Source organism: Theropithecus gelada, chromosome 10 (genome assembly GCF_003255815.1).
Source record: "Theropithecus gelada isolate Dixy chromosome 10, Tgel_1.0, whole genome shotgun sequence".
Classification (NCBI taxonomy): domain Eukaryota; kingdom Metazoa; phylum Chordata; class Mammalia; order Primates; family Cercopithecidae; genus Theropithecus; species Theropithecus gelada.
The window spans coordinates 40396166-40422884 of record NC_037678.1 but is presented as its reverse complement, the minus strand read 5'-3'; the positions used below and the strand labels follow the sequence as shown (position 1 = coordinate 40422884).

The 26719-nt window shown below is 61.1% G+C and overlaps 3 protein-coding genes across 7 annotated transcripts in view; 2 read left to right on the top strand and 1 right to left on the bottom strand.

The window, feature by feature from the left end:
* Positions 1-984: 984 nt before the first annotated feature.
* On the bottom strand, positions 985-6318 carry HRH3 (histamine receptor H3). Of its 2 annotated transcripts, XM_025399777.1 has the most exons (4): positions 5774-6024; positions 4556-4722; positions 2023-2939; positions 1394-1421 (listed from the first exon to the last, which is right to left on the bottom strand). In XM_025399777.1, the coding sequence occupies exons 1-4, from the start codon at positions 6021-6023 to the stop codon at positions 1394-1396; spliced, it is 1362 nt and encodes a 453-aa protein (XP_025255562.1). In that variant the 5' UTR covers position 6024. The 2 variants fall into 2 exon arrangements, with proteins under 2 accessions (XP_025255563.1, XP_025255562.1); XM_025399778.1 differs by having other exon boundaries at positions 985-2939; positions 5774-6318.
* Positions 6319-14728: 8410 nt separating this feature from the next.
* LOC112632456 (putative uncharacterized protein FLJ44790) lies at positions 14729-19655 on the top strand. Its single transcript, XM_025398129.1, is given in 4 exon segments — positions 14729-14818; positions 17492-17636; positions 19022-19207; positions 19210-19655. Coding segments are annotated over 4 exon segments (867 nt in total).
* A 5343-nt stretch (positions 19656-24998) lies between these two features.
* The window catches only part of OSBPL2 (oxysterol binding protein like 2), a 59390-nt gene continuing 57669 nt past the window's right edge, over positions 24999-26719 (top strand). For 3 of the 4 annotated variants that reach the window (XM_025399226.1, XM_025399224.1, XM_025399222.1), the window contains exon 1: positions 24999-25111. The gene's annotated coding sequence lies outside the window, so the exon portion shown is untranslated. The remainder of the gene's footprint in view (positions 25112-26719) is intronic. The other variant, XM_025399225.1, reaches the window with a different exon arrangement.

Here is a 26719-nt window from a genome sequence, read left to right as displayed (position 1 = left end):
CCCACCCCCAGCACTGGCTGTGAGAGTAGCCAGAAAATGGCAAGATGCTCTCCCTGCGGTAGGAAGGAACGATGTAAGCGCATGTCCAGCAAGGCTGCACTATTGGAAATACAGTGGGCTCAGAGATGTCAGGGCCCTCGAGGCTGGAGCTGAGGGAGGGGATGTTGGGGAAGGTGGTACCTGGCCCACCCAGTTTGCATCTCACCTAGCTTGGGCTTGTCTAGTTTCCAAGTGGCCTCTGAGTACCTGGTGTGGTCCGGCGTCTGCCTCCTTCTCCTGGGGCCCACGGAGCAGATGCAGCCGCCTTCAGGATTGAGGCTCACAAGCCGCAGCAGAGGGCACCACCTTCCCTCCCTCCATCTTCCTCCAAGTGTCCCCATCCTGCACCCTCATTACCACCTCCAGGCCTTTGCCCAGGACAGCTCCTCTCCCAAAGATGCATCCGTTCTGGGGCTTATCCCTTCTAGCAACCCCTCCAGCCTAGCTCCAGCAGGCAAGCCCAGACCCTCCGCTCCGGTCACTGCAGTCCCTCTGCCACCCAGCCCCTGCACACACTGGGCATGGCCATGAGCCTCCCTGGGCTCCGAGTCTTGCTGGGGTGCAACCCTGCTCCTGACCGAGAACGATGAGGCACCTGTCCTAGGGGCAGGAAGGCTGCACAGGGCAGGGGCTGCATGTCTGTGTTCTCAGCACCAGAGCGGGCCCCTCCGGAGCAGGGCATGGGCTGCATCTCCTCACCCGCCAGCCAGGTCTTGAGAAGTGCAGGGGTCTGGCAGTAGGGCACATGAAACCCTTCTTGGGATTATACCCTGGTGTGGCAGGCTGGTCTTTCATCCCCACTGCAGCCCCCCACACACACTTAGAAGAAAACACAGAGACCTCAGCCTCACGCATGTCTCTGAGTGGTTTCTTATCTCCCTGGAGTCTCTCCTCAAAGCACGAAGGCTGTGATCACCCCACAAAGTCCTCAGGAATCAGCACCAATAAAAAAATACACTTTATTGTGACCTCACAGTTTGCAGGGCAGCGCAGCGGGCACAGGCAGAGGAGCATGCAGAGCGCGTGGCACGGGTGCACAGGACATGGCGAAGCGGCCCCTGCCTGGGCACCTCCTCTGGACCACCCCTGCCCGCCTTGGGACCCTCAGGCCCGGCCGGGCCCCCTCCTCCCAACAACCCCCAGAGGTCCTGGCCGAGCAAACAGAGTGGCCAGGGCAGGCTTGGCCGCCAGGGCCAGCATGAGCCCAAAGGCGGGGTGGGCAGAAGCAGCTGGCACAGCTCAGCCGGAAGCCTTAGCAGCGGGAGGAGGGCGTGGGAGCCCACACCTGCCAATCCAGCCCTGAGCTCCTCAGCAATTTTGTCTCTCTTGATTAAACATCCCAGGAACATCAAGTTCACAGACATGTTTTCTCCTTCATCTTTCTGAAAACACCCAGAATGGAAAGCAGAGAACAGCTTCAAGGTTCCTAGGGCCCCTTGACACTTTGGGGGCAGAGAGAGTCGGTGGGAAGACAGGTGAAAGGGCCAGGGCCGAGGCTTATGCAGGAGACAGAAGGCAGCAAAGGCAGTGTCCTGGGCTTGTCCGGGGAGAGGGACGGTGTGCAGGTGTGTGCAGGGGTGTGCACGTGCAGAGCGAACTGCTAGGGCAGGAGGCCTGGAGCACACCCAGGCGCTTGCTTTGGGAAGAACACCAGTAACTGCGAAGGGTGGACACCGGCGGGGGGTGGGCAGCATGTCTGAGACCTCCAGACTGTCCCTCCCAGTGGAGCCAGAGTGTTGGGGGCAGGGCCGGCCACCCAGCCTCCAGTCCAGCCAGTGAGGGGCCCTCTGGCCAATCCAGGAAGGTGCCTCCATGGCGGGGCAGGTGGCCCAAGAGAGGCTGCTGTGGCATTAAGAGAGGGCCACAGACACGGCGGGGCTCACCCCTGGGGGAACGAGCCAGGTGGGGGGCAGCGGGGCCAGCTGCCCAGGAGACCTGGGCTGAGAGGGGCGTGGCTGAGGGAGGCTCTGGCAGGCCGCTCACTTCCAGCACTGCTCCAGGGAGCTGTGGGGCTGGATTTTGAGCTTCTGGGGGCAGAGCAGCTTGGTGAAGGCTCGGCGGAAGCTGTGATGGCACAGCGGGTAGAGGACAGGGTTGACTGCTGAGTTGGCCCACAGGAGCCAGAAGGAGGTTTCGTACCAGTAGTCAGGGACGCAGTGGCCGTGGCAGGCGGCCCGGATGATCATCAGCAGCGTGTACGGGGCCCAGCAGAGCCCAAAGATGCTCACGATGACGGCCAGTGACTTGGCCACTTTCCTGTCTCGAGACAGCCGGAAGCGCTGGGTGAAGCTCTGGGACACCATCTTCATGCGCTTCTCCAGAGAGGCTGAGGATGCCGACGGCTTGGAGCCCCTCTTGAGTGAGCGCGGCCTCTCAGTGCCCCTCGAGGAGCTGCCGGAGCTGGAGGTGGGTGAGGCCGCAGAGCCACCCCCACCGCCACCCCCGAGGGCTGTCTCCCCAGCCTCAGCGCCCGCGGCCGCCTCACCCACCCCATACCGATGCAGCGGCATGGCCTCCCCGTGCCCCTTCTGCCAGCAGCCCCAGCAGCCAGGCGGTGGGGGTGGCGAGGGCTGGGCCTCGGGCGGGGGCTCGGGGCCACCTGCCTCTCGAGCCCCATCCAGCCGGAGGCGGGTGCGCCTCTGGATGTTCAGGTAGATGCTGAGATTGAAGAAGGTGACGCTGAGGAAGGGCGTGAAGAACTCCAGGGTGGAGGCCGTGATGAGGAAGTACCAGTTGTAGAAGAACTCAGCGTAGCAGTGGCCCTCGGGGATGGAGCTGCCCCCGGACAGGTACTCCCAGCTCAGGATGGCCGGCCCGTACAGCAGGAAGGCCAGCACCCACACCAGCAGCATCTTCCGCACCGCCCGCCGCGTGTTGCCCTGCTGGGCCCTGTATGAGACCTACAGACAGGCAGGCTGGTCAGGGGCGGGGCAGAAGGAGTATTGTACTGGGTGTGCCCCTGCAGCCTGTGGGACCCTGTGTGGGCCATTCCCTCAGCAGGATGCTCCTCCCTTCCCCTCCTGTCCTCCCTCCCTCCCTCTTTCCCCTCTCTTCCCCTAACCCTCCCCACTGGGGTCCCAGGCTAGTGCCCTGCCACACTCAGTGAGAGTCTCAGAAGCTCCCTGGGACCAACCCAAATCCTCACTTTCTGTAGGCTGCCTGTTTACCACCCCCCTACGAGCTGTGAGCTCCCTGAGGGTCCTGTCCTTGGCCCCTGCACCCCTGGGACCAGACTCAGCATGGGCCCCAGACCACACGCGCACACAGCTGTTTCTGACATGATGCATCCTGATCCTGCAAAGGCCCGAGCCATCTCCAGAGGTTGGGGTGGGAGGTCCAGCCCCACTCCTGCGCAGGTGCTCGCACCCCTGGGAGCTGGAAGTGCAGGAATGAAGCCACAAGCTGGCCCACTGCTGGGAGACATCCCGCGCCCCACCACAGAACAAAGCATCCCAGATCGACATCAGGGCCTCTGGGACAGAACAGGGAGGGAGGGCAGGGCCCTCCCCAGGGCAGAGAGCAACCAGCTGGTGGGGGCAGGGGGCAGGAGGGCCAAGGGATCCCATTGAGGGGACCCAGGTAGGACAGCTGGAGGAGGAGGACCTGAGAACCCCTGCCACCCTCCCCCACAAGCCTGATGGCGTTTACCTTGGTGAGAGCGGGAGCAATGTTTACAGCTATTGCTAATGAGAGGTGGGCAGAGCACCCCCATGCCAGGCTCTCTGCTTGGCCGCTTTACCCTTCGTGGCAGCTCTCCTTGTGCCCCATACCTGGTGGCTCCAGGAAAGGAGGGAGAGACCACAGGGGGATGGGCTCAAGAGGACCCCAAACCCATGCTCTTTGCACCCTGTCTCTTGGCCTTTCTAGTCTAGAACGAAACAGCCTGCCCTCAGTCCTGCAGAGGCCCCATAAAGCCCTGTGGAGGTGAGCTGCCAAGGAGATGAGAAGGGGAAGGAGTGACTTCAGCAGCGGCTCCATGGGCTGCATGGCCCTGATACAGGAGCCGGGGTGGGGCAGAGTCCCTGACTCAGGTGGCCGCTCCCACAAAGGGAAATCTATGGAGCCAGGATCTGCCGCCTGCCTTCCCGGGGCCTGTGTGTGTGTGCACGCTTGCACACACACGCATGTGTGAGGGGTGTCACCCAGGGCCTCTGGCCCCAGATCCTCCCTTAACTCTGGAGACTGTGGTCACCCAGGGCCTCTGGCCCCAGATCCTCCCGTAACTCTGGGGACTGTGGACCTGCCCCAGGGCGGGGGCTGCAGTGACAGCCCTGCCTTCAGGAACATCTGCATCCAGATTCCCTGCCTCCTGCCTGGGCCAGGACAGTCTGGCTGCAGCCATGGCCCGGAGTGGGCAGCTGGCCATCGAGTGGCCCATGTGTCAGCAGCAAAATCAGTGGGACCAAGCCCACTTCTGCCCACAACTCAGAAGCGGCCGTCCCCACCCTGATGCCTCCCATGGGCGTCCTGACTGTCCCTGCAGGAGTGAGCAGGGGCTCTGCAGCCCGGGACTCACGGCTCGGGTGACCGACAGGAAGCGGTCGTAGCTGATGAGCACGATGTTGAAGGCGGAGGAGGTGCACAGCAGGTAGTCCACCACCAGCCACAGCTTGCAGAGGCCCCGACCGAAGGTCCAGCGGCCGGTCAGCACATAGGGCACATACAGTGGGATGCAGAAGGCGCCTGTGGGGAGTAGGGCCACAGTGGGACCATGCAGCCAGGGGACAGGGGACAGACCAACCTAAGCACAGACACCATGGAACCTGGGCTGCTTTTCTGGGACCAGCCATCCTCATCTTACCGCCCCCTCCACCTGGTGTCAGCCACAAACTCTGCCCTGCCACCAGCCTTCACCCCCACATAGCTCCCAGCACCTCCGGTGTCCCCTGGGCCTGGGAGCAGGAGAGACGATCCAGGCATGGGGAACTCTGGCCACCACAAGACCCCAAGAGCCTGGAGTCGGGACTCCCTGGACTTCTGTCCAGCCCTCCCAGCCCTCAAAGGAGGAAAGAAGACAATTTCCTTCTCCCCTCCCCCCGCTGGACTCCAGCCCCTACCTTGGCGTTGGACAGCCCTCCCTCTCAGCTTAGACAACAGGAAAGGCTTTCCCGGCTGAAAGGGCACTTGGTTGCAGCCGCCAGCCGCCAGCCGCCACTACTACTGCCAAGCGGGCTTGGAGCGTCTGGGAGACGCACCTCACAGCCCCAACAGGTGTCTGGCACTCCAGCCCCCTCCGCGTGCCCCGCCCCCCCAGCCGGCAGCAGAGCCTGGACACGTGAGAGCGCGCTCCTTCCAGCGTCTCCCCCAACCCCCACCTTCCCTACGGTCCCCTCCCCCAACACAGCTCTAAAAATCCCCCTTCCATGCCCCCTCCCCCAGACCTTCTCTAAATCTCCCCACTGCGCCCTCCGCGCGTCCTAAGTCCGCAGCAGCCTTTGTTTGGCTACAGCGCAGGAACCAGGGCTGCACCCGCTGCCTTTGCGCCTCGCGCCTCGCCCAGTGCCTGTGTCCCTTCCCAGGGACATCTCTCTCCAGCCCCTGTCCCGAGGCCTGAGTGGCAAGGAACTTCGCCTGTGCCCCCCACACCATGGGCTCCGGACACCCCCTTCCCAGGCCGGGTCCCCTGGTGGGGCGTGTGCCTGCGGGAGCCACCCAGGTCCGTGCTCCAGTCCCCGCTGGCCCGGCCACGCTGGGCGCCCCTGGGTCCCACGGCGGCCGGGGGCTGGGGATTTACCCACGAGGAAGTCGGAGATGGCAAGGTTGAGCAGGAAGAAGTTGTTCTGAGTGCGGAGGCTCGAGTCGGCCACGAAGGCGAGCATGACCAGCGCGTTGCCCAGCACCGTGGCCACGATGAGCAGCGCCATGAGCGCGGCCAGCACCGCGGTCCAGGCTGCCGAGAAGCCGCGCGCCCCGCCCGCCGCCGCTGCCTCGCCCGCCAGCGCCCCCGAAGCGTTCAGCGGTCCGTCGGGCGGCGCGCGCTCCATGGCCCCGCAGGCTCACGCGGCTCCGGGACGCGGGGCAGGGCGCCAGTCGAGAGGTGGGCGGCCGGAGGGGCCCCGGCCCGGGAGCCTCGTCTTTGCGGGCCCTTGGCCGGGTGGGGTTCCCCGGGGGGCGCCCAGCTCATGGTCCGGGGGGCTGGGGCCGGGGCCAGGGCGGGCGGTGCCGAGGGGGCCGGGGCCAGATCAGAGCCTAGTGGGGCCAGCAGCGCTGCTGCTGCAGCGGGAGAGAAGCCGGAGCCTGAGCCGCTGCCGGCGCGACCGAGACTCGGAGCGCAACGCGCAGCCGAGTGCGCCCCGCGCCCAGCCCACCGCCCCGCGCGCCCCGCGCAGCGCCCCCGCCATTGGCTGCCGCCCTCGCCCCGCCCCCGCCCCGCCCCCGCCCCGCCCGGCGCCGGCAGCACCACGGACAGCGCCGCGTGCCCGCCAGGCAGGCTGGAGCCCAGCCCCTGCGCTCACGGCAGCTGGCTGGGAGCCCGGCCGGGACTTGACCGGGTCTGGGGGCTCGCCTGCGGTCAGCCAGCCCGCGCACTCGGAGCCGGGGTCTGGGTTGCTCGGCCTTTCCCGTGCCCTCGGCCCTGGGGACCCCTACCCAGTCATCATGGGGAGCCCTGGCGCCTGTGGGGACCCGGGGTGGGGGTGGGGGAAACGCCTGCACCCGCGCTCCGGGGAACTTGCCCTGTGGGGCATTTCCTCGGTGCATGTTTTGGGAATGTGGGTCTCCGGCGGAAGGAACGTCTGGAGAAGGGATGGGGAGGAGGGGGTCTTGGAAAGCCGGTGCCCAGACCAGGGGTCCGCTCCACCTCCCGTTTGCACGGACTAGGGGTGCCAGCCTCCCTGTGGACAGGGCCCAGTGCAGGGTCCAGGGTGACCTGCAAGGCGCAGGCAGATGTGGAGTTACATAAGGGAAGATGAGGCGCCGCGCGGACCCAGCCGGAGGGGAGCGCGTCTAGCCCGGGTTCCGGCAGCCTCAGGCTGAGGAGGGAGCAGCAAGCCGCTTGGAGCCCAGCCACGGACCCCCGTGGACAGAGGGGCAGTCGCCACTGCAGCGGACAGACGAGGTCACTGCGCTCAGGGCGCAGGTGGTGGCTGTGTCAGCGCCTGTGGGAAGTGATGGGGGAGGAGAGGAGAGGTGGCAGGAGGGAGCGCCCCCACTACCAGACACATGCGCTCAGATACACCGGGTCAAGGACAGATTCCGCCTGAAACACTCAGGGCAGACAGACAGACATGCCCACACTCAGATACACAGACACCCACAGGCCAGGGAAGCAGCCACCAGAGCCAGGCTGGAGACCCACCAACAGTAAGACACACATCAGATAGCAGGCAGGGAGGGAGCTGAGCCCCAGGAGAGGGAAGCAGCAACTCTGCTCTGTTGCCAGTCGAAGGCAACCCTGGTGCCTCAAAGATGGGAGAGTGCGTGTGTCTGGGGGAGGGGCTGCAGAGGGGACCCCAGGCACTGACGTGCACCGTCAATCCCCTACTTATAGCAGCTTCCCCATCCTGTGGGGACCTACCCCTTCCCCTCACCCCAAATGGCGCTTCACAAACTTTGGGGAGAGAGGGGCTGGGATTCCTCTGTTGCCACCTCAGGGCTGACTGCAGAGAGGAACCCCCAGACCAGTGGCCCCAGCCAGCCCACTATTCCATGGTTTCTAGGAGTCTGCTCTGAGGGGAGGGGTTCGGCTTCCCTCTCTGACTACTCGATTGTACTCATCCCACTCCACCTGCAAACCCTCTCCTCATATTGGCTCCCCCAGGTTCCCTGCACCTCACCCTAACTCACCCAGTGAGGAGGGGCTGTGCCTGGACCAGGGAAAAGTTTTCAAAGGGAAAAGTTCATGGAACTGGGCAGCAAGGGGCTGTAGGGCCATCAGAGCTGCCACCCAGCCCTGCTGCAGCCCTTGACTCACTGTCCCCACCCAAACCAGCAACTTCTTGTTGAGTGAACTCCTCCCCAAGCCCTTCTCCTCCCCAAGTACCCACTGAGGCTGCAGGAGATGGCATTGGGTGGGGGTTAAGAGGGGGCCCTGGCTCTCTCCTTCCCTGGCTGGAGCCTCAGTGTCCCCATCTTGGAATGGGGAATATAAATTGGAGCCCCAAACAGAACCAAGGATGAAGGGGTCTGGAGGCCGGCCCAGTCATTCTCCCTCCCCACCCTCCCTGTCATCCACAGCTCCCCTGTCATCCACAGCTGCCCAGGCTTCCCTGTGAACTGACCAGCCCTGGAGAGCCTGGGCAGTGCCGGCCTGGGCCAGACGACCCAGACAGAAGGGGCTTTCATGGTGTTTTCTCTGCCCCACAGCCTCAGGGGGGACAGCTCAGCCCACACCTGCCCCACAGCTGTTCTGAAACCCCTGCGGAGGCTGCACCAAGACCCAGGGGCCCATGGAATCTGGACCCACAGGCGGGGAATCCCACACAACATGGCATCGGCCAGGAGACCCATTTCTGCAGCCCATCACCACAGTGGTGACCCATATCCATCACATGCCTGTGGGTCACCTCAGGGCACCCTCGTGGGAAGTCAGAAGGAGGCCCCGGGGTTCAACTCCTGGCAGTGGGGACCCAGCTGTGTGACCCTGGGTGATACCAAACTTCTCTGAGCTGCTGTAAATGGAGGCTGCCTGGAGAGGAGAGGGCCTGGCTTGGCCCCGAGGTCTGATCATGACCGTGGCTGGCGGCCGTGAACGCCCCCTATCGACCAGACTCGGTGGGAGTGCTTGGTATCTGACCTCACCAGCCCCTGCAAGGCCATAAAGTTGGGCAGGACTTGCCACCCTGCAGCGCTGGTGAGCCCCTTGCCCAAGGTCACACAGGCCCACCCCCTCCCATGGCCACATGTCCAGCCCAACCTGAGGTCAGCAAGCGCACCAGGGTGACCAGCAGCCATGCGAGAGGCCCATGTCCTTGCCCAAACAGGAGGGCAGTGTCCTCTGGGCTGGAGCCTGATGCGGCCACGGCAATGCAGAGTGCATGTGCTGGTCCCTGTGTAGCCTGTCTAGCCCTGGGAGGCTCTGTCCCAGGGAGTGGCTATGTTGTGTACCTTGTGATGAAAAAAGAAAGTGGCCAGGGGAGACCATCCCTGGATTCATGGGCAGAGGCCAATGTCCCATCAGGCTGGTCCGGGCAGGGGAGAAAAAGGACTAGAGATGGAGACAGGAGCTCTGGGTCAGAGCCATGTGGATGGCCAAGTGACTATGGGCCTAGCTTGTTGGTTTCGTATCACAAGCAAACACCCACCAGAAGCCATCCACCCTGAAGACGTGACATTAGCAAGCCGCTGTCATTGGCCACCCTCGAACTGGGATGTTCAAGGTGAGTGAGTGCAGTGAGGCCCCATTGAGTGCAGTGGCCACCCTGGAGGCTATGTGTGGGCCGAAGGGCACCGACCCCCACCTCCCAAGGCCCATCTGCTGCTGCTGCCTCTGAATGTCTGACCGCCAACAAGTGTTCAACACCCAGCCCCAAGTAGGGGACATTCTCTGAGGACAGCAAATAGCTGCTGGCGAGCTGGCTCCATGGGTCCCCTTCCCCTAGTCCTCATGGGCCACAGACCTGCTCTGGGTGTGGCTTCTCTTGCCTGTTGAGCCTACCCTGCAATCCAGGGGCCTATGGACTCCAGATCCACAGGCAGAGACTCCTACAGTGTGGCATCTGGCCAGGGGACCCTCTTCCCATGAAGTCGGAGCCAGCATGGCCCCCTGGCCATGGGCCCACCAGGGTCTGGCCTGCCACACCACCCAGGAGCAGCCTCTGGAGGCACACCAGCCTAGGGCACTCACCTTTGAGGCTGGCGCTGCCCTGCAGACAAGGATGACAGAGCAGAGACCTTTCCATGGTGCCACGTCTACCAACAAGAAGACTATAGGCCTTCAGGACCAGGGAAGGAGCAGGAGGGGCCCCGTCTGGCATCCATCAGGGGAATCCATGCTTTCCAAACTCTGGGCTCTGCAGGGCTCAAGCTTCTCCTCTCTGAGGGACACTGGGGATACACTGGGGATGGCTCACTGGGGATGGACCTGCTCACTGGGGATACAGCTGTGGATGGCTCCCAGGCACTTTGAGCTCCTGAGCTCCAGCAGACAAGATGAGGAGCCACCTTTCTGTCAGGGTGAGTGGCCCTGACCAGCAGGAGGAGGTGGGGCCGCTGTTTTCAGAAGAGGAGGGTGGGAGGGGCTGAGTGTGAGACTCAGGGCCCTCTTGGGCACCATGGCACCCCCCGGCCCGATTGTTTCTGTGCGTGGACAAGTGCGGCCACCCCAGCCTGAGAAAATCCAGTGGCCAGGGCGCAGGGAAGGAGCGTGAGCCTCCAGGACCTGCAGTGGCCACAGCCGAGGTGGGAGAGTGCAGGAGGGAGGGAGGGAACGCATGCCAGGTGGGGCCCCAGCTCAGCTGCCCCTGTGCCCTGACCCCCGATCCTTCACAGGCCTCACCCCAACACATCTCTCTACCTCCCGTGCTGTCTCAGCATCTGCTTCCTGGAGGACCCACCTTGACACGGCCCAGGTTCCAATTTTGAAAGGGTGGCCAGGGAGCTTCCACTGAGGAGACACATGAGCAAAGGGGGAAGAGAGGGAGGTGGACATTGGAGGGAGCAGAGTTCCAGGAAGGGGAACAGCAGGAGTGAAGGGCAAGGGGTGGACCACGTTCGTGTTCCAGGGACAACGAGGAAGCTCATGTGGCTGGAGCTCAGGCGGGGGCATGGGAAGTGCGTTCCAGGGGCAGGTCTTGTAGCCCCTTGAGCTGCTGCAAGGATGCTGGTGTTTTCTTGGACAGGTGCTCCAGGAGGGCCTGGGGAACACTTTTACGGGACCCGCTGACTGCATTGGAGAGTGGTCTCTAGGTGGATGAGGACAGAGACACCACAGGGGAGGCGTTGCAAGACTCCAGGTGGGAGGCGATGGTGGCGGTGGCAGTGGGGGCAGGCAGACCTGGGCGGATTGTGACGTGGGTTGGCATGTGAGGTATGAGAGGGCAGAGGAGGCGAGGGGCCCAGCCCAACTCCATCATTTGGGCTCAAACGCCTCAAAGGAGGTGCTGACAATGAACCAGAGGGAGAGGTTTGGGGGACGAAGAGGTGCCCTGTTGAGGGTGTCGAGGTTGAACTGCCACGTGGATGTTCAAGAGATAAGACTGGTCAAATGGGCAGTCAGGGGCTGGGCTGGTGGCCATGCTGGTGTCACAGCAGCGGACAGCAGGATGCTGTCCCATCACCCTGTGCCGTCGGGAGAGCAGCTCTGCCACCAGCATCTCTGGTGCCCAGAAAAGACCCTTCTTTTTGGAGCCGGTGGTGTGCCCAGGTGCTGTCCCTGCAGTGCTCTGTCTCTGCTGCATGGGGACACAGCTGCTGGTGAGTAATATGGGGGTAAGGCGCAGGGCCGCCAGGGCCAGTGCAGGACAATTGTCCTGCTGGTTACAGCCAAGGCACCTGTGGGGGTCTGGGGCCAGCACTGTGCCGCCTCTTCCAAGGAACCCATATTTGCTTTCTCTCTTTCTGCAGGAGCTCATTTGAATTTGGGAATGTAAATTTTTCTTTTTTTGTTCCATGCCTTTTTTTCCCCCGTGACATTCTGAGCCAGCTCCGGGTGCATCCTGACGAGCTCAGGGCCTGGGTGTGACAAGAATGGCGTCTGAGGCCACCGACTTGGAATAAAAAGTTGAGTCTGGTTTACCTGCCTTTGCAGACCAGACAGAATTAGGCTCAAGGCTTCGGTGGTGGGAAGGACAGAGAGAACGGGAGAGCCAGATATTAGTTGCTATAGTTTGGTTGAAAGTGACAGAGCCCAACTCCAAAGGGCCTAAGGACAAGGAGCATGTGCTGTTTTCTGTGCCCACGAAGTCCAGGGCAGTGAGTTTCAGGCACAGCTGCATCTGGGCTCAAGTACAGCTGCTCCCTCCGTCTCATCTTATCCTGTGTGCGCTTCAGCCTCAGGCAGACAGTATCTTCCTGAGGTCTCTCCCTGCAGCTCCAAGTGACTCCCCTGTCCCCTCCTCCATCCCCAGGCAGGAAAGGAGGCTGCCTTTCAGCTAACAGAACCCCAGGATCAGTCGCTTTGGCCTGGCACTGGCCTGACTCAGGCAATCGTGATGCCTGAGCTCACAACAGTGGAGTCAAACCCTGGCTGAGGATGCATGAGAAGTGGAGGGGGAGTCGTGCTGGTCATCCCTGCAGCTGCCTTGGGGTCCCTGTGAGGAGCCCCTGCTTAATCTCCTAGCAATGCCTCAGGGGTCCAAGCGCCATCCTGCTGGGACGGGGGGCCTGGGCACAGCCAGCCTGGCCGTGGTGGGGGTGGTGGGGAAAGTGTGACTGCAGAGATGACCCTCTCTCAGGGCATCTGTCTCTCGCTGCCTGGCTCCTGTGAGAAGTGAGGCTGAGAGAGCGGGCAGAGGGGCAGTGACGGGTGATGGCAGCTTGGCAGGTCTCAAGGGGCCCAGGCAGGATGGCTGTAGAGCCAGCCGTGGTCCATCCGTAGGAAGAAAGCCTGCAGGCCCCTCGGGGTCTGCTCCCTGCTCACCCAGGGCTGATACAGCCAGCTTAAGGGACAGGGTCGCAGGCTGGGCATGGAGGCTCATGCCTGTACTCCCAACACTTCAGGAGGCCAAGGCAGGAGGATTGCTTGAGGCCAGGAGCCCAAGACCAGCCTGGGCAACATAGAGAGACCCCGTCTCTACAAAAAATAAAGAAAGAGGCAGGGTCACACCCACACCACAGGCCAGGACAGCGGCCCCCAGAAAACCAAGCTCCAATCACACCTCAGCTCTTCCTGCTGAGCCCGGGGGCCTGCTGAGCCCCGGAGCCTGGGTCCGAGGGCAGAGGTTGGGGCAGGGAGAGTGAAGAACTGAATGGAGCCTGACCCAGCACTCTTCCCTCCTAAGGATGGCACCTGGTGGAGACATCAAGCACGAGAGAAGGGGTGATCCTAGGAGGGCTCCCTGGAGGAGGTGGTGCCTGCAGGAGGTCTTGAGGACCCAGGTCTGATCCGAGGGTCAACAGCCCGGTGAGTGCAGAGGCTGCTGGAGAAACTGGAGGAATGAAAAATCTTTGCCTGAGGAAAGGAGCTCCTACCTCCCCAGAAAGTCCCTCCGTGTGAACCAGACTGTTGCTGGCGCGCAGTGTGCACCTCCCAGGGCTGGCTGAGAAGTATTTGCTGAATGAATGGAACAGATTGCATCTGTGCAGCCTCCCTCCGTGGGCTAAGAATGAAGACGTGATAGAGAAAACAGAAAAGAAGACAGAAAGCAGAACGGTCTCCACTGTGCTTTTCCAGAACCCTCCGAAGGACCAAGAGGCCTCCAGAGCATCTGGGACCTGGCCCCAAACCCAAGTCCAGCTGTGGGGGGCCCAGCCACAGCCCGGGAGCCCTCACCCCATCCCTAAGAGCATTTGGTGGGACCTCCTGTGGCTATAATCCAGCAGAGCAGCACTGCCTGGGGGTCTCCGAGCCAAACCCAGGCCATGAGCCCCCATCCCTGCCAGTGCCTGGGGGTGAATCAGGCCCTGAACACTGGTAAGCGTCAAGCCAGGGGGCTGCTGGGCCAGGCCAGAAGTAGGGACAGGCCCTGGGGGAGGGGGATGTCTGGAACCTCAAATTGGTTGGCATCCAGCTCCTCCTGCTTCCCATGCCAGGGTGCCCTGAAACCCTGCCGGTGTCTGCCCCGAACACCTTGCCTACCCCCTCAGCCTACGTCCCAGCAGTGGGGACCAGGCTTGGTGACCCTGGTCCATCCTGCAGACCCCCAGCCAGGGCGCAAGGCTAGGCAGGCCAGCCAGGGGCCACGTGCTCCCGACTGCTCCACACACGGGCTGGTGGGGCCCTCCCCTCCAGCAGCTGAGGTCAGCACAGGCAGGTGCCTGGTGGATCTAGTGGAGGGCGACAGACAAGAACGTGGGGTGTGTGGCTGGCACACACTGCCCAGGGCTGCTGGAGGGCTAGCCCCATCTCTGTCCACCCCCTGCCTCCTGCCTGGGTGGGGCAGTCTGTCTGGGGAGGAAGCAAGGATGGCCATGGGGCGGGCACACTGGAGGCCCGGGGTGAGTACTGGGCAGGCCGGCCCCCGTCCGGCTGCTGCCTGGATCCACTCTCGGTGTAAGGCTCTCGGTGTAAGGCTGAGAGGCCGGCTTTACCCTGGAACCTGAAGCCTGGTGGGGAGGTGGCCCCTCCTCCTCCCTCTGTCCCCGCCTCCTGTACCTCCATGCCCCTCCCCAGACACACGCCCCTCAGGCTCCGCCCCACCTGGCACCTGCCCCCGTGGGTGCCTCCTCCCAGAAGCCTTCAGGGTTACTCCAGGTCTTCCCATTGCCTGTGCTGTTCCCGGAGCTGCTGACCATTGTTCCAGGTAGTTTATGCTCTCACCCCTAGGGCAAACACAGCCCCGACCCCTCCTGGAGCCCTAGGCCCTCTTCCCCTGCAGAAGGTCGGAAAGAGGCGCCCGGTGGAGGGGCTGAGCGGTGCAGGTGGGCTCAGGGAGCCTAGTCCTGGAGGAGGAGTCTGGGCCCTACGAGGACGAGGACGGAGATGGGGACAGGGACGGGGACGGCCCTCTCTATTGACTCCCTGGAGTCCTCCAGATCCAGGGCAGCTCCTGGGGAACTGGTGCCTGCTGGAAAAACTAACCCAGATTTGATCAGATGCTGGGGCTGGGATCCAGTGAATGTGGGCGTGCCCCTGTGTCCCGGGTGAGGAAGGATGGGGGCTCCCAAGAAGCAGGCAAGGGATGCATGCGTGTGCGTGCGTGGGTCTATGTGCCTGTCAATGTACACGACTGTGTGCATCCGGGTATGTCTGTGCGTGTCTCTCTGGGCTATGTGTGTGTGCACATGCGTCTGTGAGTCTGTGGGTGTGTCTGAGGGTGTTTGGTGCGAGCTGTGAGAGAGGTATTAGGAGGAAACTGACACTGTCCCCTTCCGCCCTGCAAGGGACAGGTCAGGGTGGGAGAAACAGTCCCTCCCTCCACAAAGCCCTGAGCCAGGGCAGGGGTCGAGAATTGCTCTAGAGGCAGACCCCTCTTCCCCTGGGTCTGGGCACGAATCACTGTCACTTGCTGCCCGCACGCCTTTCCATACACACTCACTCACACACCCACACTCGCAGTCACACACTCAACACTCATCCCACACCCACACACACACTCATCCCACACACACTCAAATACACGCTCATCCCACACACACACTCATCCCACGCACTCAACACTCACACACACTCAACACTCACATACACACTCATCCTATGCACACACACACTCATCACACACAAACACAGGCTCATCCCCCCACACTCACACACATCCCACACACTCAACACACACTCATCCCACACATACACTCACACACTCAACACTCATCCCACACACATACTCAACACACTCAACACACACACTCATCCCACACACTCAAATACACACTCAGCACACACACTCAGCACACACACATTCATCCCACGGGCATACACATTCATCACACACAAACACACGCTCATCCCCCACACACTCACACTCATCCCACACACTCACACACTCATCCTCCAAACACACACTCATCCCACACAGACTCAACACACATCCGTCCCATACACACACACTCATCTCATACACACACACTCAACACACACACTCATCCCACACACACTCACTCACACACTCATCCACACACACACTCATCCCACAAACACATACACAAAGACTCACACTCACATTCATACTTCCCTCCATTCCACACACACACACTCACACTCAAACACATACACACTTCCCTTCAATTCTATGCACACACTCAAACACATACTTAGACACTCCCCCCTTCCACACACACACACATACACACTTCCCCATTCCACACACACTCACTCACACACACACTTCCCCTCAATTCCACACACAAAACACTTCCCCCATTCCACACTCACACACTCACACATACACACTTCCCCCATTCCACACACACACTCACTCTCACACACACACTTCCCCTCAATTCCACACACAAAACACTTCCCCCATTCCACACTCACACACTCACAAACACGTACACACTTCCCCCATTCCACACACACACTCACTCACACACACACTTCCCCTCAATTCCACACACACACATACACACTGCCCCATTCCACACTCACACACTCACAAACACGTACACATTTCCCCCATTCAACACACACACACCTCCCCCTCAATTCCACACACACACATACACACTGCCCCATTCCACACTCACACAATCACAAACACGTACACACTTCCCCATTACACACACACACCCCTCCCCCTCAATTCCACAAACACATACACACTCACAAACAGTACACACTTCCCCCATTCCACACACACACTCACACACTTCTTAATTCCACACACATACTTCCCCCATTCCACACACACACACTCAAACATGTACACACTTCCCTCATTCCACACACTCTCAAACACACTTCCTCCTCAATTCCACACACTCTTCCACTCACACATTCACACACACATACAAACTCACTTCCACACTCACACTCTCACACCCATATGCACACATACTCCCAATTCCACACATACTCTTCCACTCACACACTCACACTCATTCACTTCCATACACATGCACACACTCCCCCAATTCCACACACACTCTCACACACATTTCCACTCACACGCATGAACACTTCCACACTTACACTCTCATACACACACTTCCAATTCCACACTCTTCCATTCACACACATATTCATTCACACTTCCACACACACTCCCACAATTCCACACACACACCACACATTCACATTCACACTCTCACCCACACACACTCTGCCATACACACTTCCACTCACACACACACAAAACCAGAAAACAAGGGAACAAGCTGTCCCGCCTGGGCTGTCCCCTGGGGAGCAGGGGAAAGTGCCTGGGACCGAAAAGCTTTGTAGGGCCTCATGTCGCTTTCCTTGGAACCCACCAATGTGGCATGGGTGCGTCCCGGCTGCAGCTGGGAATCCGAGGTCCCGGGCCAGACCAAGGGCATGAGCAGGGGGCAGCTGGATGCCCGGGCCAGACCAAGGGCATGAGCAGGGGGCAGCTGGATGCCCGGACCAGACCAAGGGCATGAGCAGGGGGCAACAGGGGCCAGACCCGGGCCTTGATGGAGGACGATGGAGGCGCAGCTCCTAGACCCAGGCCAGAGGCTGCCTTTGCAGGACACGGTGGGGCCAGCTGGGCTCTCCCCATGGCCCTGGGGAAAGGGCTGTCCACGTCCCCGGGGCGCTTGTTACCCTGGTGCGTCCCCCTGCCCCCTGCCCTACACTGGCCAACCTCACCTGGATCTGCCTCTTCCTGGTGTCCCATCATCCTCCCACTTTTTCTGAAGTTGCTTAACTGATCCAAGCAGAGATAGGAGTGCCCAAGGGATGTGCGGTGAGGTCACCGGACAACTCCTCCGTCCCCTGGGCTCTGTCCCACCTGTGCAGCACTGGACGAGCCAGTGGCACAAAGACCCTGGTGGAAACATCTGGGGCTCCCTGGTGTGCATCTTGAGTGCCCCCCTGTGTGCTCTTCTGAAGGGTGACCCCAGCCCAGAATGCCCTGATGAGGAGAGGAGAGAGTCAGAGACCGGTTGGGACAGGTGGCCGTCCTCTCCCTGTGCGGCGAGGTGGGCAGATAGCTCAGGATGCTTCATTTACCAGGATGGAAACCTTGCCTGCATCTGAGAGTACACTGGTGGTGCTATCTCCTTCAGGCATGGCTGGATCCAGGAGCCCGATGGCTACCATCAGAACTGGTGTCCCCACCCTGGGCTCAGCCTGCCGTCCTCTCAGGCAGCACTTACCCTTGGCATGGCACCTCCAGGCTGACATCCCAGCTCAGACCTGGGGTCCATGAAGGGCCCAAGTATGATCTGACTGATTATGGCCAGGCGATGAGTGATGCCCAGGCGATGAGTGATGCCCAGGTCCCAGTCACATGCCCTATCTGGGGCAAGAGATGGGCTCAGCCTAGTACCAACCTATGGGTAGTTCCCAAAGGAGGATTCAGGGCTGTTCCTAGGATATGTGGTGGATGCTGGGCAGAGCCCTGGCAATGCTCGCACGCCCTCCAAACAGCTTTCCCTTGCTCTGCCTCCTCTGAGCCTCACCAAGCCCCCAGGAAATTGAGGCTCGAGTGCCTCTGTGGCCTACTTAGGACCTCCATCAGCACCTAGGACCTCCATCAGCAAAGGCCGGGTATAGACCCCTATGGGCTCCAGGTACCACCCCAACTCCCAGCCATCTGCCCAGACTGACCCACACCCACCTCCTGCAGATGCCCTGGGCATTACTGAACCCCTATTTCCTGAAGCCAGCCAGCTGGTGGGAGCATCGGCCAGCATGGTCCTCCCTGGCCCAAGGGATCTCCCAGCCCTGGGGCATGGGACTCCTGGGCAGACTGCCTTCCCCCAGCTTGTGCAGGCTGGCACCAGGCACAGGAGCCCAGCACAGGGCATCTTATCAGCCCCTCCATCTCTTCTCCAGAACAGGCCCAGCCTGCTCGCCCGGCCTGTCACCATGCCTGGACGGCATCACCTGGCTAACTGCATGCAACTGCTGAAACCCCATGGGCCCTGCTTGCAGTGCCGCACCCTCCTCGCCCAGGACGGCTGCAGAATTTACCAGCTACCCCACGGACCCTGCTTCCTGGGCTGCACCCTCCTTGCCCAGGATGGCTGCAGGATTCACCAGGTCCTCCGCACAGTGAAAATGTGAGCTCCTTGCCCCAAGATGATGAAGAATTTCAAGATGGGAATGGTAGAGTGGTAAATTAACCTCAGGTGCCATGGGACAGCACAGGTTGGGTGCTATGAGCCCTGCATGAAGCTCCCGGTGGGTATAGCTCCGCCTCATGGGTCACCCCTCTCTACCATGACCATGAGGACTGGGCTGGGCATGCAGTGCCCTGCTGTGACCCCTGACGCATAGACCGCCAGTCATCTCCTCCACCCACTCCCTGACCTCCTCTCCCAGGGGTGCAACTGGGGGAGTATACCCATCCCCAGAAGAACCCCAAATCTCTGGCTGGCTGTCTCTTACCCAACTCCCATCCCCAGCTCCAGCTGAGGGCAAGCGTGCTGCTGGGCTCTCCCGAGGAAAACCCATGGTGCCGCCCTCAGGCCCCCGGCAGCTCCTCAACCTGGGCCCCATCTCTGCCCCCATCTTGGCTCCCCAGGCATATTTAAACTTTGCCCCTCCCACCCCCGTGCCTGGCGGATCCCCTGGCACTGAGGCCCAGCCAGTGGCTCCAGCCAACGCACTTGGCTCCCGTAGCAAGTTAAATCTAACCCAGCCCAGCTGTCTCTCCTCCGGCTCCCACCTGCCCCTCCCATTCCCTGCAGGGATGTGCCCACACCCTGCCCACCCTACACAGGCCCTCAGGAAGGGTGCAGAGGTTCCCTAGGGTCCCCCACTTTCCCACGCTAGGAAAGCCCTTTGCCTAGCAGCCTCTGGGGTGAGTGCCCTGCTTCTGGAGGTACCCCAGCGCCCAGGGTGGGGCCAGCAGAGTGCAGCAGGTTTTCAACAGGTATTTCGAGAAGGAGCAGGAACCCACTTCCCATCAGTCAGGGCGCAGCCAGGAAGAGGGAAACTCCAGGGCCAACACTGAAGTGGCCACTGCAGCACCACGCTGGGGCATGGGGTCGGAGCACAGCCCTCGTGCCACAGGCATGCCAGGGAATGTGTACCAGGTGCTCTGTCTTGCATCTGCGGCTGTCGGTTCTTCTGAGGCAGGGCAGTTATGGGTCACTTCTGGAGATGTCCACATTTCTGGGCCTGGGATGGTCTAGGCCTGGCTGTGAGGCCATCTCTAACCTGCTCCCTGTAGCCCCATGTTTTGTTTAGGCTGGCAATGCACTTAGCTAAAATGCTGCTATCCTACCAAAAGTGACATAGGATGGAGTTCTGGCCAGTGAGATGTGACACACCCAGAAGTGCTGGGTGTGTCTTCAGGGACAGATCCTCAAAGGGAGCTGACTCATCTAGGGGGCAGCACTTTTGCTCTTCCTCTTTTCCTTCCTCCTTTCTGGTCAGCTGTGCTTGTGATGGCTGGAGCACCAGCAGCTGTTTTGGGCCAGGAGGTGACACTGAGGCTGGAAGCCAGCACTAGGAGAGTGATACAGTAAGGTAGGAGCTGTGTCCCTGAGGATGCATGATACCCTGCCAGCCGGACAGCCTAGGCCTGTGTCACCTGAGAGAAAAGTACATTTCTACCCTGTCAAAGCCTCTGTTATTCTGAGCTTTCTCAGGAATGCAGCTCTAACCAGTCCTAAAGGGCAGGCAGCCATGTTGGCTCAAATGCTTCCCCCAGCAAGGCAGGAAGCCACTCCAGTGTCCTGCAAGAAACTTCATAGAGCCGGGCGCGGTGGCTCAAGCCTGTAATCCCAGCACTTTGGGAGGCTGAGACGGGCGGATCACGAGGTCAGGAGATCAAGACCATCCTGGCTAATACGGTGAAACCCCGTCTCTACTAAAAATACAAAAAACTAGCGGGGCGAGGTGGTGGACGCCTGTAGTCCCAGCTACTCGGGAGGCTAAGGCAGGAGAATGGCGTGAACCCGGGAGGCGGAGCTTGCAGTGAGCCGAGATGGTGCCAGTGCACTCCAGCCTGGGCGACAGAGCGAGACTTTGTCTCAAAAAAAAAAAAAAAAAGAAACTTCATAGAAAAAGGGCTTCCATCCTCATATGCCGGAGGTCTGCATCAGGCCCTTCCTGGGCCCTGGAGCCTCCATGTGCCCCTGAGTGGGGCGGGCTCTGGTTCCTGGGCCCTGGAGCCTCCATGTGCCCCTGAGTGGAGCGGGCGCTGGTTCCCGGGCCCTGGAGCCTCCAAGTGCCCCTGAGTGGTGCGGGCGCTGGGAAGCCTAAGGCTGGGGAGGGCCCCTGTTCACTTTGTTTAGTTTTCTCAAACCCACTTGACTGAGGAACCCCTTCCTCCAGAAACAAGGAATTACAGCCAGAAAGACCTCTGGGAAGGCCGCCTTCTCCGCCCTTCCCTGTGGGGTGGGGCGTGTCCCTGAGCTGCTGCACTCAGAGAAGCTGGGCCTGGCCCTGGGCATGCAGCAAGCACTCAGGAGAGGCTGCGGCTGCTGCCAGCTCTGTGAGCGGGAAACTGGGGGCCTTCTCCCCTCTCCCCAGCTCCTCATTCCACCCGCTCTGGAGCTGTGGCCTGAGCCCCACGCTGGCCCTCTGCTCAGATGGGCCTGTTCCCGGGCAGGTCTCAGTGCCCAGGAGTGGAGAGGGGGGCTGTGGAGACAGCTGGGGTCACCCCAGGAAGAGTGGGTTTGCAAAGCTGCAGCAGCAAGGAAGCTGTGGGGTAAAAAGTTTATAAGAGGAACACTGTTTTTTTCTTTTGGCAGAATTTAATGGGTGCAGATTGTTCAGGTCCCAAAGATATGGGGAAAAAAAAAGAGAAAGAAAAAGCCCTTTGCTGCTGCTATTGATAACTTGTCTCGCTTCACGTGGTGGGTTCAAAACTAAAAATACTTCCTCCCAACGGTAGAGAAGCCAGGGCTGTCACGTTGCAGAGGAGACTGGAGAGCTGCGGTGGGGAGGGGTCAACTGCGGCCACGTGAGGGCCAGGGCCAGGCCTCAGTGGCCACCCCTCTCTGGCTGCCCAGGCTGCATCCACACAGAAGATTCCATGGCTTTCCATAAAAGAGAGTGGGAGAATGTCCTCTCTAAAGGCCTGGGGAGTGCCTGGGGAGAGGAGACAGCCTCACCCGGGGCTCACCAACCAGCAGCTGCCAGCCAGGCCAGCAATGCCAAGGCACCCGGCGTTCCTGGAAGCCAACCCCTGTTTGATCTAATGGGGCAGCTGTGGGTGCAGACCTAGATAAAGAGATAAACCCAGACCCAGAAACCTGGGGGAGGAGGTAAGAGTGGAGCGGGGGAAAGGGCGGTGGGTCGTGGGCGGGACTGGTGCTGCCAGGCTCTGGGCAAGCTGCTTCTGTCCTCTAGGCCTCAGTTTCCCCATCCAAAAGGTGGGAGCAACAACCTCTCTTCCGCCTCCTTCACAGTGAGGGGAAAGGAAGCGGGATGACATAGATGTGGCTGGGACTGCTGGACCCCGCACGCCAGCCCTGGGAGGCATGTGGGTCATGAAATCCTCCCACTGGTGACCTGCCCCGTGGTGAGGGAGGGAGAGAGCTTCTCCCCTCCTCAGCTAAGAGGACAGAGGGAGGATCCTAGAAATTCTGTCAGGAAGCAGAAATTTGGTCTGAGAGCAGTGCAGGTGGGAGCAGACCCCCCCAAATCACCTGCAGGATGAGCATTTCTCAGGCTCTGGAGAGCACGTGTGGGGGTCCAGCAGCCACAGCCATGGGAACTCCTGGGCCTGTTGTTCATGTGTGGATCCCGGTCCGGGAGCCTGGGTGGAGCTCTGCCTTGTGGACAAGCTCCCGGCCAGGCCTGGTCCACCAGACCTCCCCATGCCTGGAGTCCCTCCTTGTGCCTGGAGCTGTGCTGGGCCCTTCCTCATTGCAGGGCTGGGGGAGTCCCTTAACCTGTCTGGGGCTCAGTCTGCTCATCTGTAAAGTGGGAATGATAGCACCTGGTACCCACTTGATTGGCTGCTGCAAACATGAAACCACATGGGCCTGTAAATCACAGGGCACTCAGCCACCATCATCATCATCATCGTCTTCATCATCATGGCCCCAGCTCGTCCATCTTTGTTGTCTTCTCCACTCCCATCTTTCATCCTTGCAGAACTGTGCCTCTCGAATTGGCCTCGTGACCTAGCAAATATCATGATGAAGATGCCTAAGTTGGTCTCAAGGCACTGTCCTTATTACCCACCAACCGAGGGAGGATTCTCGCCTAGTCCCAGCAACTGGCCCCAGGGAGGAAGTGCCCTTCCCAGTCGTGGAACGTCTCGAGCAGCGCTGGCTGATGGCAGACTACCCTTGGAACTTAGTTACTGCATCTGTGAAGAGGGGTGAAACCTCTGTTCCAGCCCAGAGGCCATCTGAGATCACATCCCCCACCGCCAAGGCCAGGGTGGATCTCCCTGCTTGGCCCTGGGGTGGTCCCTGGGCAGATGAGAGGGTCCTTCTACCTGGGCCTCTGAGGCTGCCCTCACTGGAGAGCTCATGGTCAAGGGGTGGGCAGGCAGGTTGGAGTCCCTCAAGGGCACAGGGCTTAGAGTCTTATAGACTTAGGGTGAGGGGCATGGAGAGTGGTGGGCTTCTGGGACCCTGCGCTGGCCCTGGCCAGGCCCACAGGGGAAACTGTGCAGTGCGGTCATCTCCGTGGCAACTGGCCTCATCGTCCTTGTCCTGGCTTGGGGGCCGAATGCCTTCCCTTCCCTTTCACCGGCTGGAGTCGCTTTCTTCAGAGGTAACCATGGCAACCCCTTTGTTTCTGAGGCCTGCCCGCCCTCCTCCCCGTTTTCTCTTCAGGAGAGGCTCATCCAGCTCCTTCCTAGTCCTGGCACGTCTCTAGTGGCGCCGGCTGACAGTGGCCCACCAGTGAGTGGGGCCAGTCCCTGGGGTGGGGGAGAATGGCCCTGCTGGGCCCAGAGATGTGGTCTGGACCCCGCCCCTGCCACAGGGGCCGCGTTCATTGGCTCACTCATGCCCTGACATTGATAGAGAGTACCCGCGTCTGCCACGGGGCCACAGATGGGGCGAAGGCCTGTCCCTGCCCCCACGGTCCTGCTAGGGGCAGCCTGGAAGTGGGGGGACAAGGCCTGAGGAGGGGGTGCAGAGGCCCAACGGGGGCTGGCTCTGCTGCAGAACGCGCTGTGGGGTCATGGGTCATTCGCCAGGGCTCTCAAGGCCACAGGGAGCCCAGGACTCTTGGCTCTACCTCAAACGGGCTGAAGCAGAAACGAGCATGTGGTTCACATAACTGAAAAGTCAAGGAAGGCACCTGCAGAGGTGCAGCAGGGTCCACGTGACCTGGCCGTGGTTGCTTCGGCTTTCCTCTGGGCTGGCTTCATTCTCGCGCAGCCCTGTTCTCTGGTGGTGGGATGTGGAAGAGTGGCCCCTTCGCTGTCTCACCTAACCTAGCTCTGGAGAGGTCTGTGGGCAGATGGGAGAGTCATTTGACTTCAGCTTCCCCTCTGGTCTGAACTCCGACCCTACAGCAAAAGTCCCAGGACTGAGCCTCTTTGGCTAGAACTGGGTCACAGGCTGACCCCTAAACCAACTGCTGGGACTCTAGGTAGCCAGCCTGGTTCATGCCACTCCACTCACCTCAAACCAGACCCATGACTTAAATGAGATGATGACAGGGGAACCCTGGTTTGCAAATGAAACTCCGGGTGCACACAGACTCAGAGAGGTTAATTAATTTGTCCAAATCCACACAGCTGGTAAAGAATGCAAGCTCCAGGTCTGATTCCAGAACTTCTGGGCTTAACCATGGAGCCACTGTAGGTCAGTGGGAGTCCAAAGGGCTTTAAGTATGGTAGTGAAACGATCAGGGATGCAGCTGGAAGGCTAAATTGGCGCTGGATTTTGGTTGGCGGTAAATGGCATGCAAAGGAGGCGGATATTCAGGATTTGGTAGGACAGTGGGAGCAGCTACGAGCCAGTTATCGCAAGGTCCCCAGCATTTGTGGGAAAAGGCCCCCCGGGCTTTGGGTAGCCGAGAGGTGGGCCTCGCAGGCCTGCACCGCCGCCAGGACGCAATGCACCTGCGGGCGGAGCGCCCACGCCCCGGGCCACCTGACTCACTGTTTGTCAACTCTGCTCTCCGCAGCCACGCCCTTTCCTCCTTCCCTCCCTCCCCTTTTGGCTCAGGGGCTGCATAACCCCGCCTCTCTCCTGCTGTGACTGGCTGTCCTCGCCGTCACTCCGCTACGTGGGCGGGGCACAGGTAGAGGCCCCTCCGCGAAGGGATTAGCATAGTCCCGCCCCTCGGCGCGAGCCTCGGGCCGGGCGCTGATTGGGCGGGCGGCGGCCGACGCGGCGGCGCCGGGCGCAGCCAGTGGCAGGCGCGGGCTGTCAGTCGGCGAGGCGGCGGGCCGCACTTCCGCCTCGGTGTCAGTGGGTCGCGGGCCTGCGGGGCGGGGGCGGGGCGGCAACGAGCTCGGCCGGCAACCGAGGGACCCGCGTCCAGGTGAGTGGCCCCCGCCGCCGCCACGCGAAGGCCCGGGACCCCGGCGAGCTGCGGGACCTGGGCCGCGGGCTGGGGCCGGGGTGGGGAGGGGAGGGGAGGGCGGGCCGGACAGGACCCGGGTCCGCAGGCCGTCTCCAGCCCCGGCCCCGGCCTCGACCCCCACAGGGAGGCGCGCCCGGCCTAGGCCGCAGCCTGGCGCCCCGGGAAAACTTTGGGAGGAAAGTTGCGACCGGGCCTGGGGCCTGGGCCTGGGTCCCGCGGCCCCCGCACCCCTCCCCCTGCGGTCGCCCGGCAACTGCGGTCCCGGGACCCGCGACCCGGCTCCCCGAGGCCCCCGGCCCCGCTGCTGCCCCGCCGAGCAGGAAGTGGGGACGGACGCACCTGCTGGCGGACTCGGCCTCTCTCACCAGCTCACCGGGAACAGGGAAGGATTTCGTACGCATTTAGGGCGATCCTGTAGGTGAGGAGGGCGAGTTCCGCCGGGAGGAAGGGCAGGGAGACGCAGCCCCACTCCGAGCCTGCTCTTCTTGTCCCGCAGGCCTGTGTCTTCCCAGGGAGGGTGCCCGCGGGCCCTCGTCCATTCCTCTGGGCTCTGTTTTTGTTTTTAATTTATAAACCTTAGCAGACTACACACGGTTGACAACTTGCTACCTAGCACCTATCTTTGGTAATGTAATTTTAAGAGGTTCCATCTTTCGTCAGTTATATTTTGGTACTCAGAAGAATACGTCTTTAGACTTTCCAAGTTTATAAGCCCAGGCCAAGACTGTTAGGTCGTCACAGCACCTCAGCCTCCCCGCTTCATCGGGGGACCGGCGGCGAGGTGGTGGGTGTCGGGGTGTTGCAGGCTCTCCTGGGGTGAGGGTCACCTCCCGGGGCGTTTTTATCTGAACCATCCTCTAGGACAGGCCCTGGCCTGGCTCCGGCAACTTTGGGATGATTGCCCGGGACGCCTGGAGAAGGGGTCCCGTTCGGTTTGGTTGGACAGACGTTTCTCGAATGCCTGCTGCGGGCCTGGCTGGGTGCTGTGCGGCCTTCCCACCCGCTGGATTTGTGGCGAGGACAGCAGAGAGTTGAGCAGCCCGAAACTGGCGCAGGGGCCACATGCTGGGTAGCCATGGCCGTCCCTGCTGCCCTTCCTAACTGGTGCCCAGGGCCCCTTTTCCGGCTGTCAGCCTCAGCTCCTTCGTCGGACACGTAGCACTTTGCTGATAAGAGGAGCAAAGCAGATCATTTTCTTGTTTTATGTTTTGAGATGGAGTCTCGCTTTGTCACCCAGGCTGGTGTGCAGTGGTGCGATCTCAACTCGCTGCAACCTCCGTCTCCCGGCTTGAAGCCATTCTCCTGCCTCAGCCTCCTGAGTAGCTGGGACCACAGGCGCCGGCCACCACGCCTGCCTAATTTTTTTTATTTTTAGTAGAGATGGGGTTTCACCAAGTTGGCCAGCCTGTCTCGAACTCCTGATCTCAAGGGATCCACCTGCCTCAGCCTCCCAAAGTGCTGGGATTCCAGGTGTGAGCCTCCGTGCCCTGCCACGAAATCATTTTCTACCTCAGTCTCTGACACCTAGTACATGCCCCGGAATGCCAGTTCCCTTCCCCTTGTTGA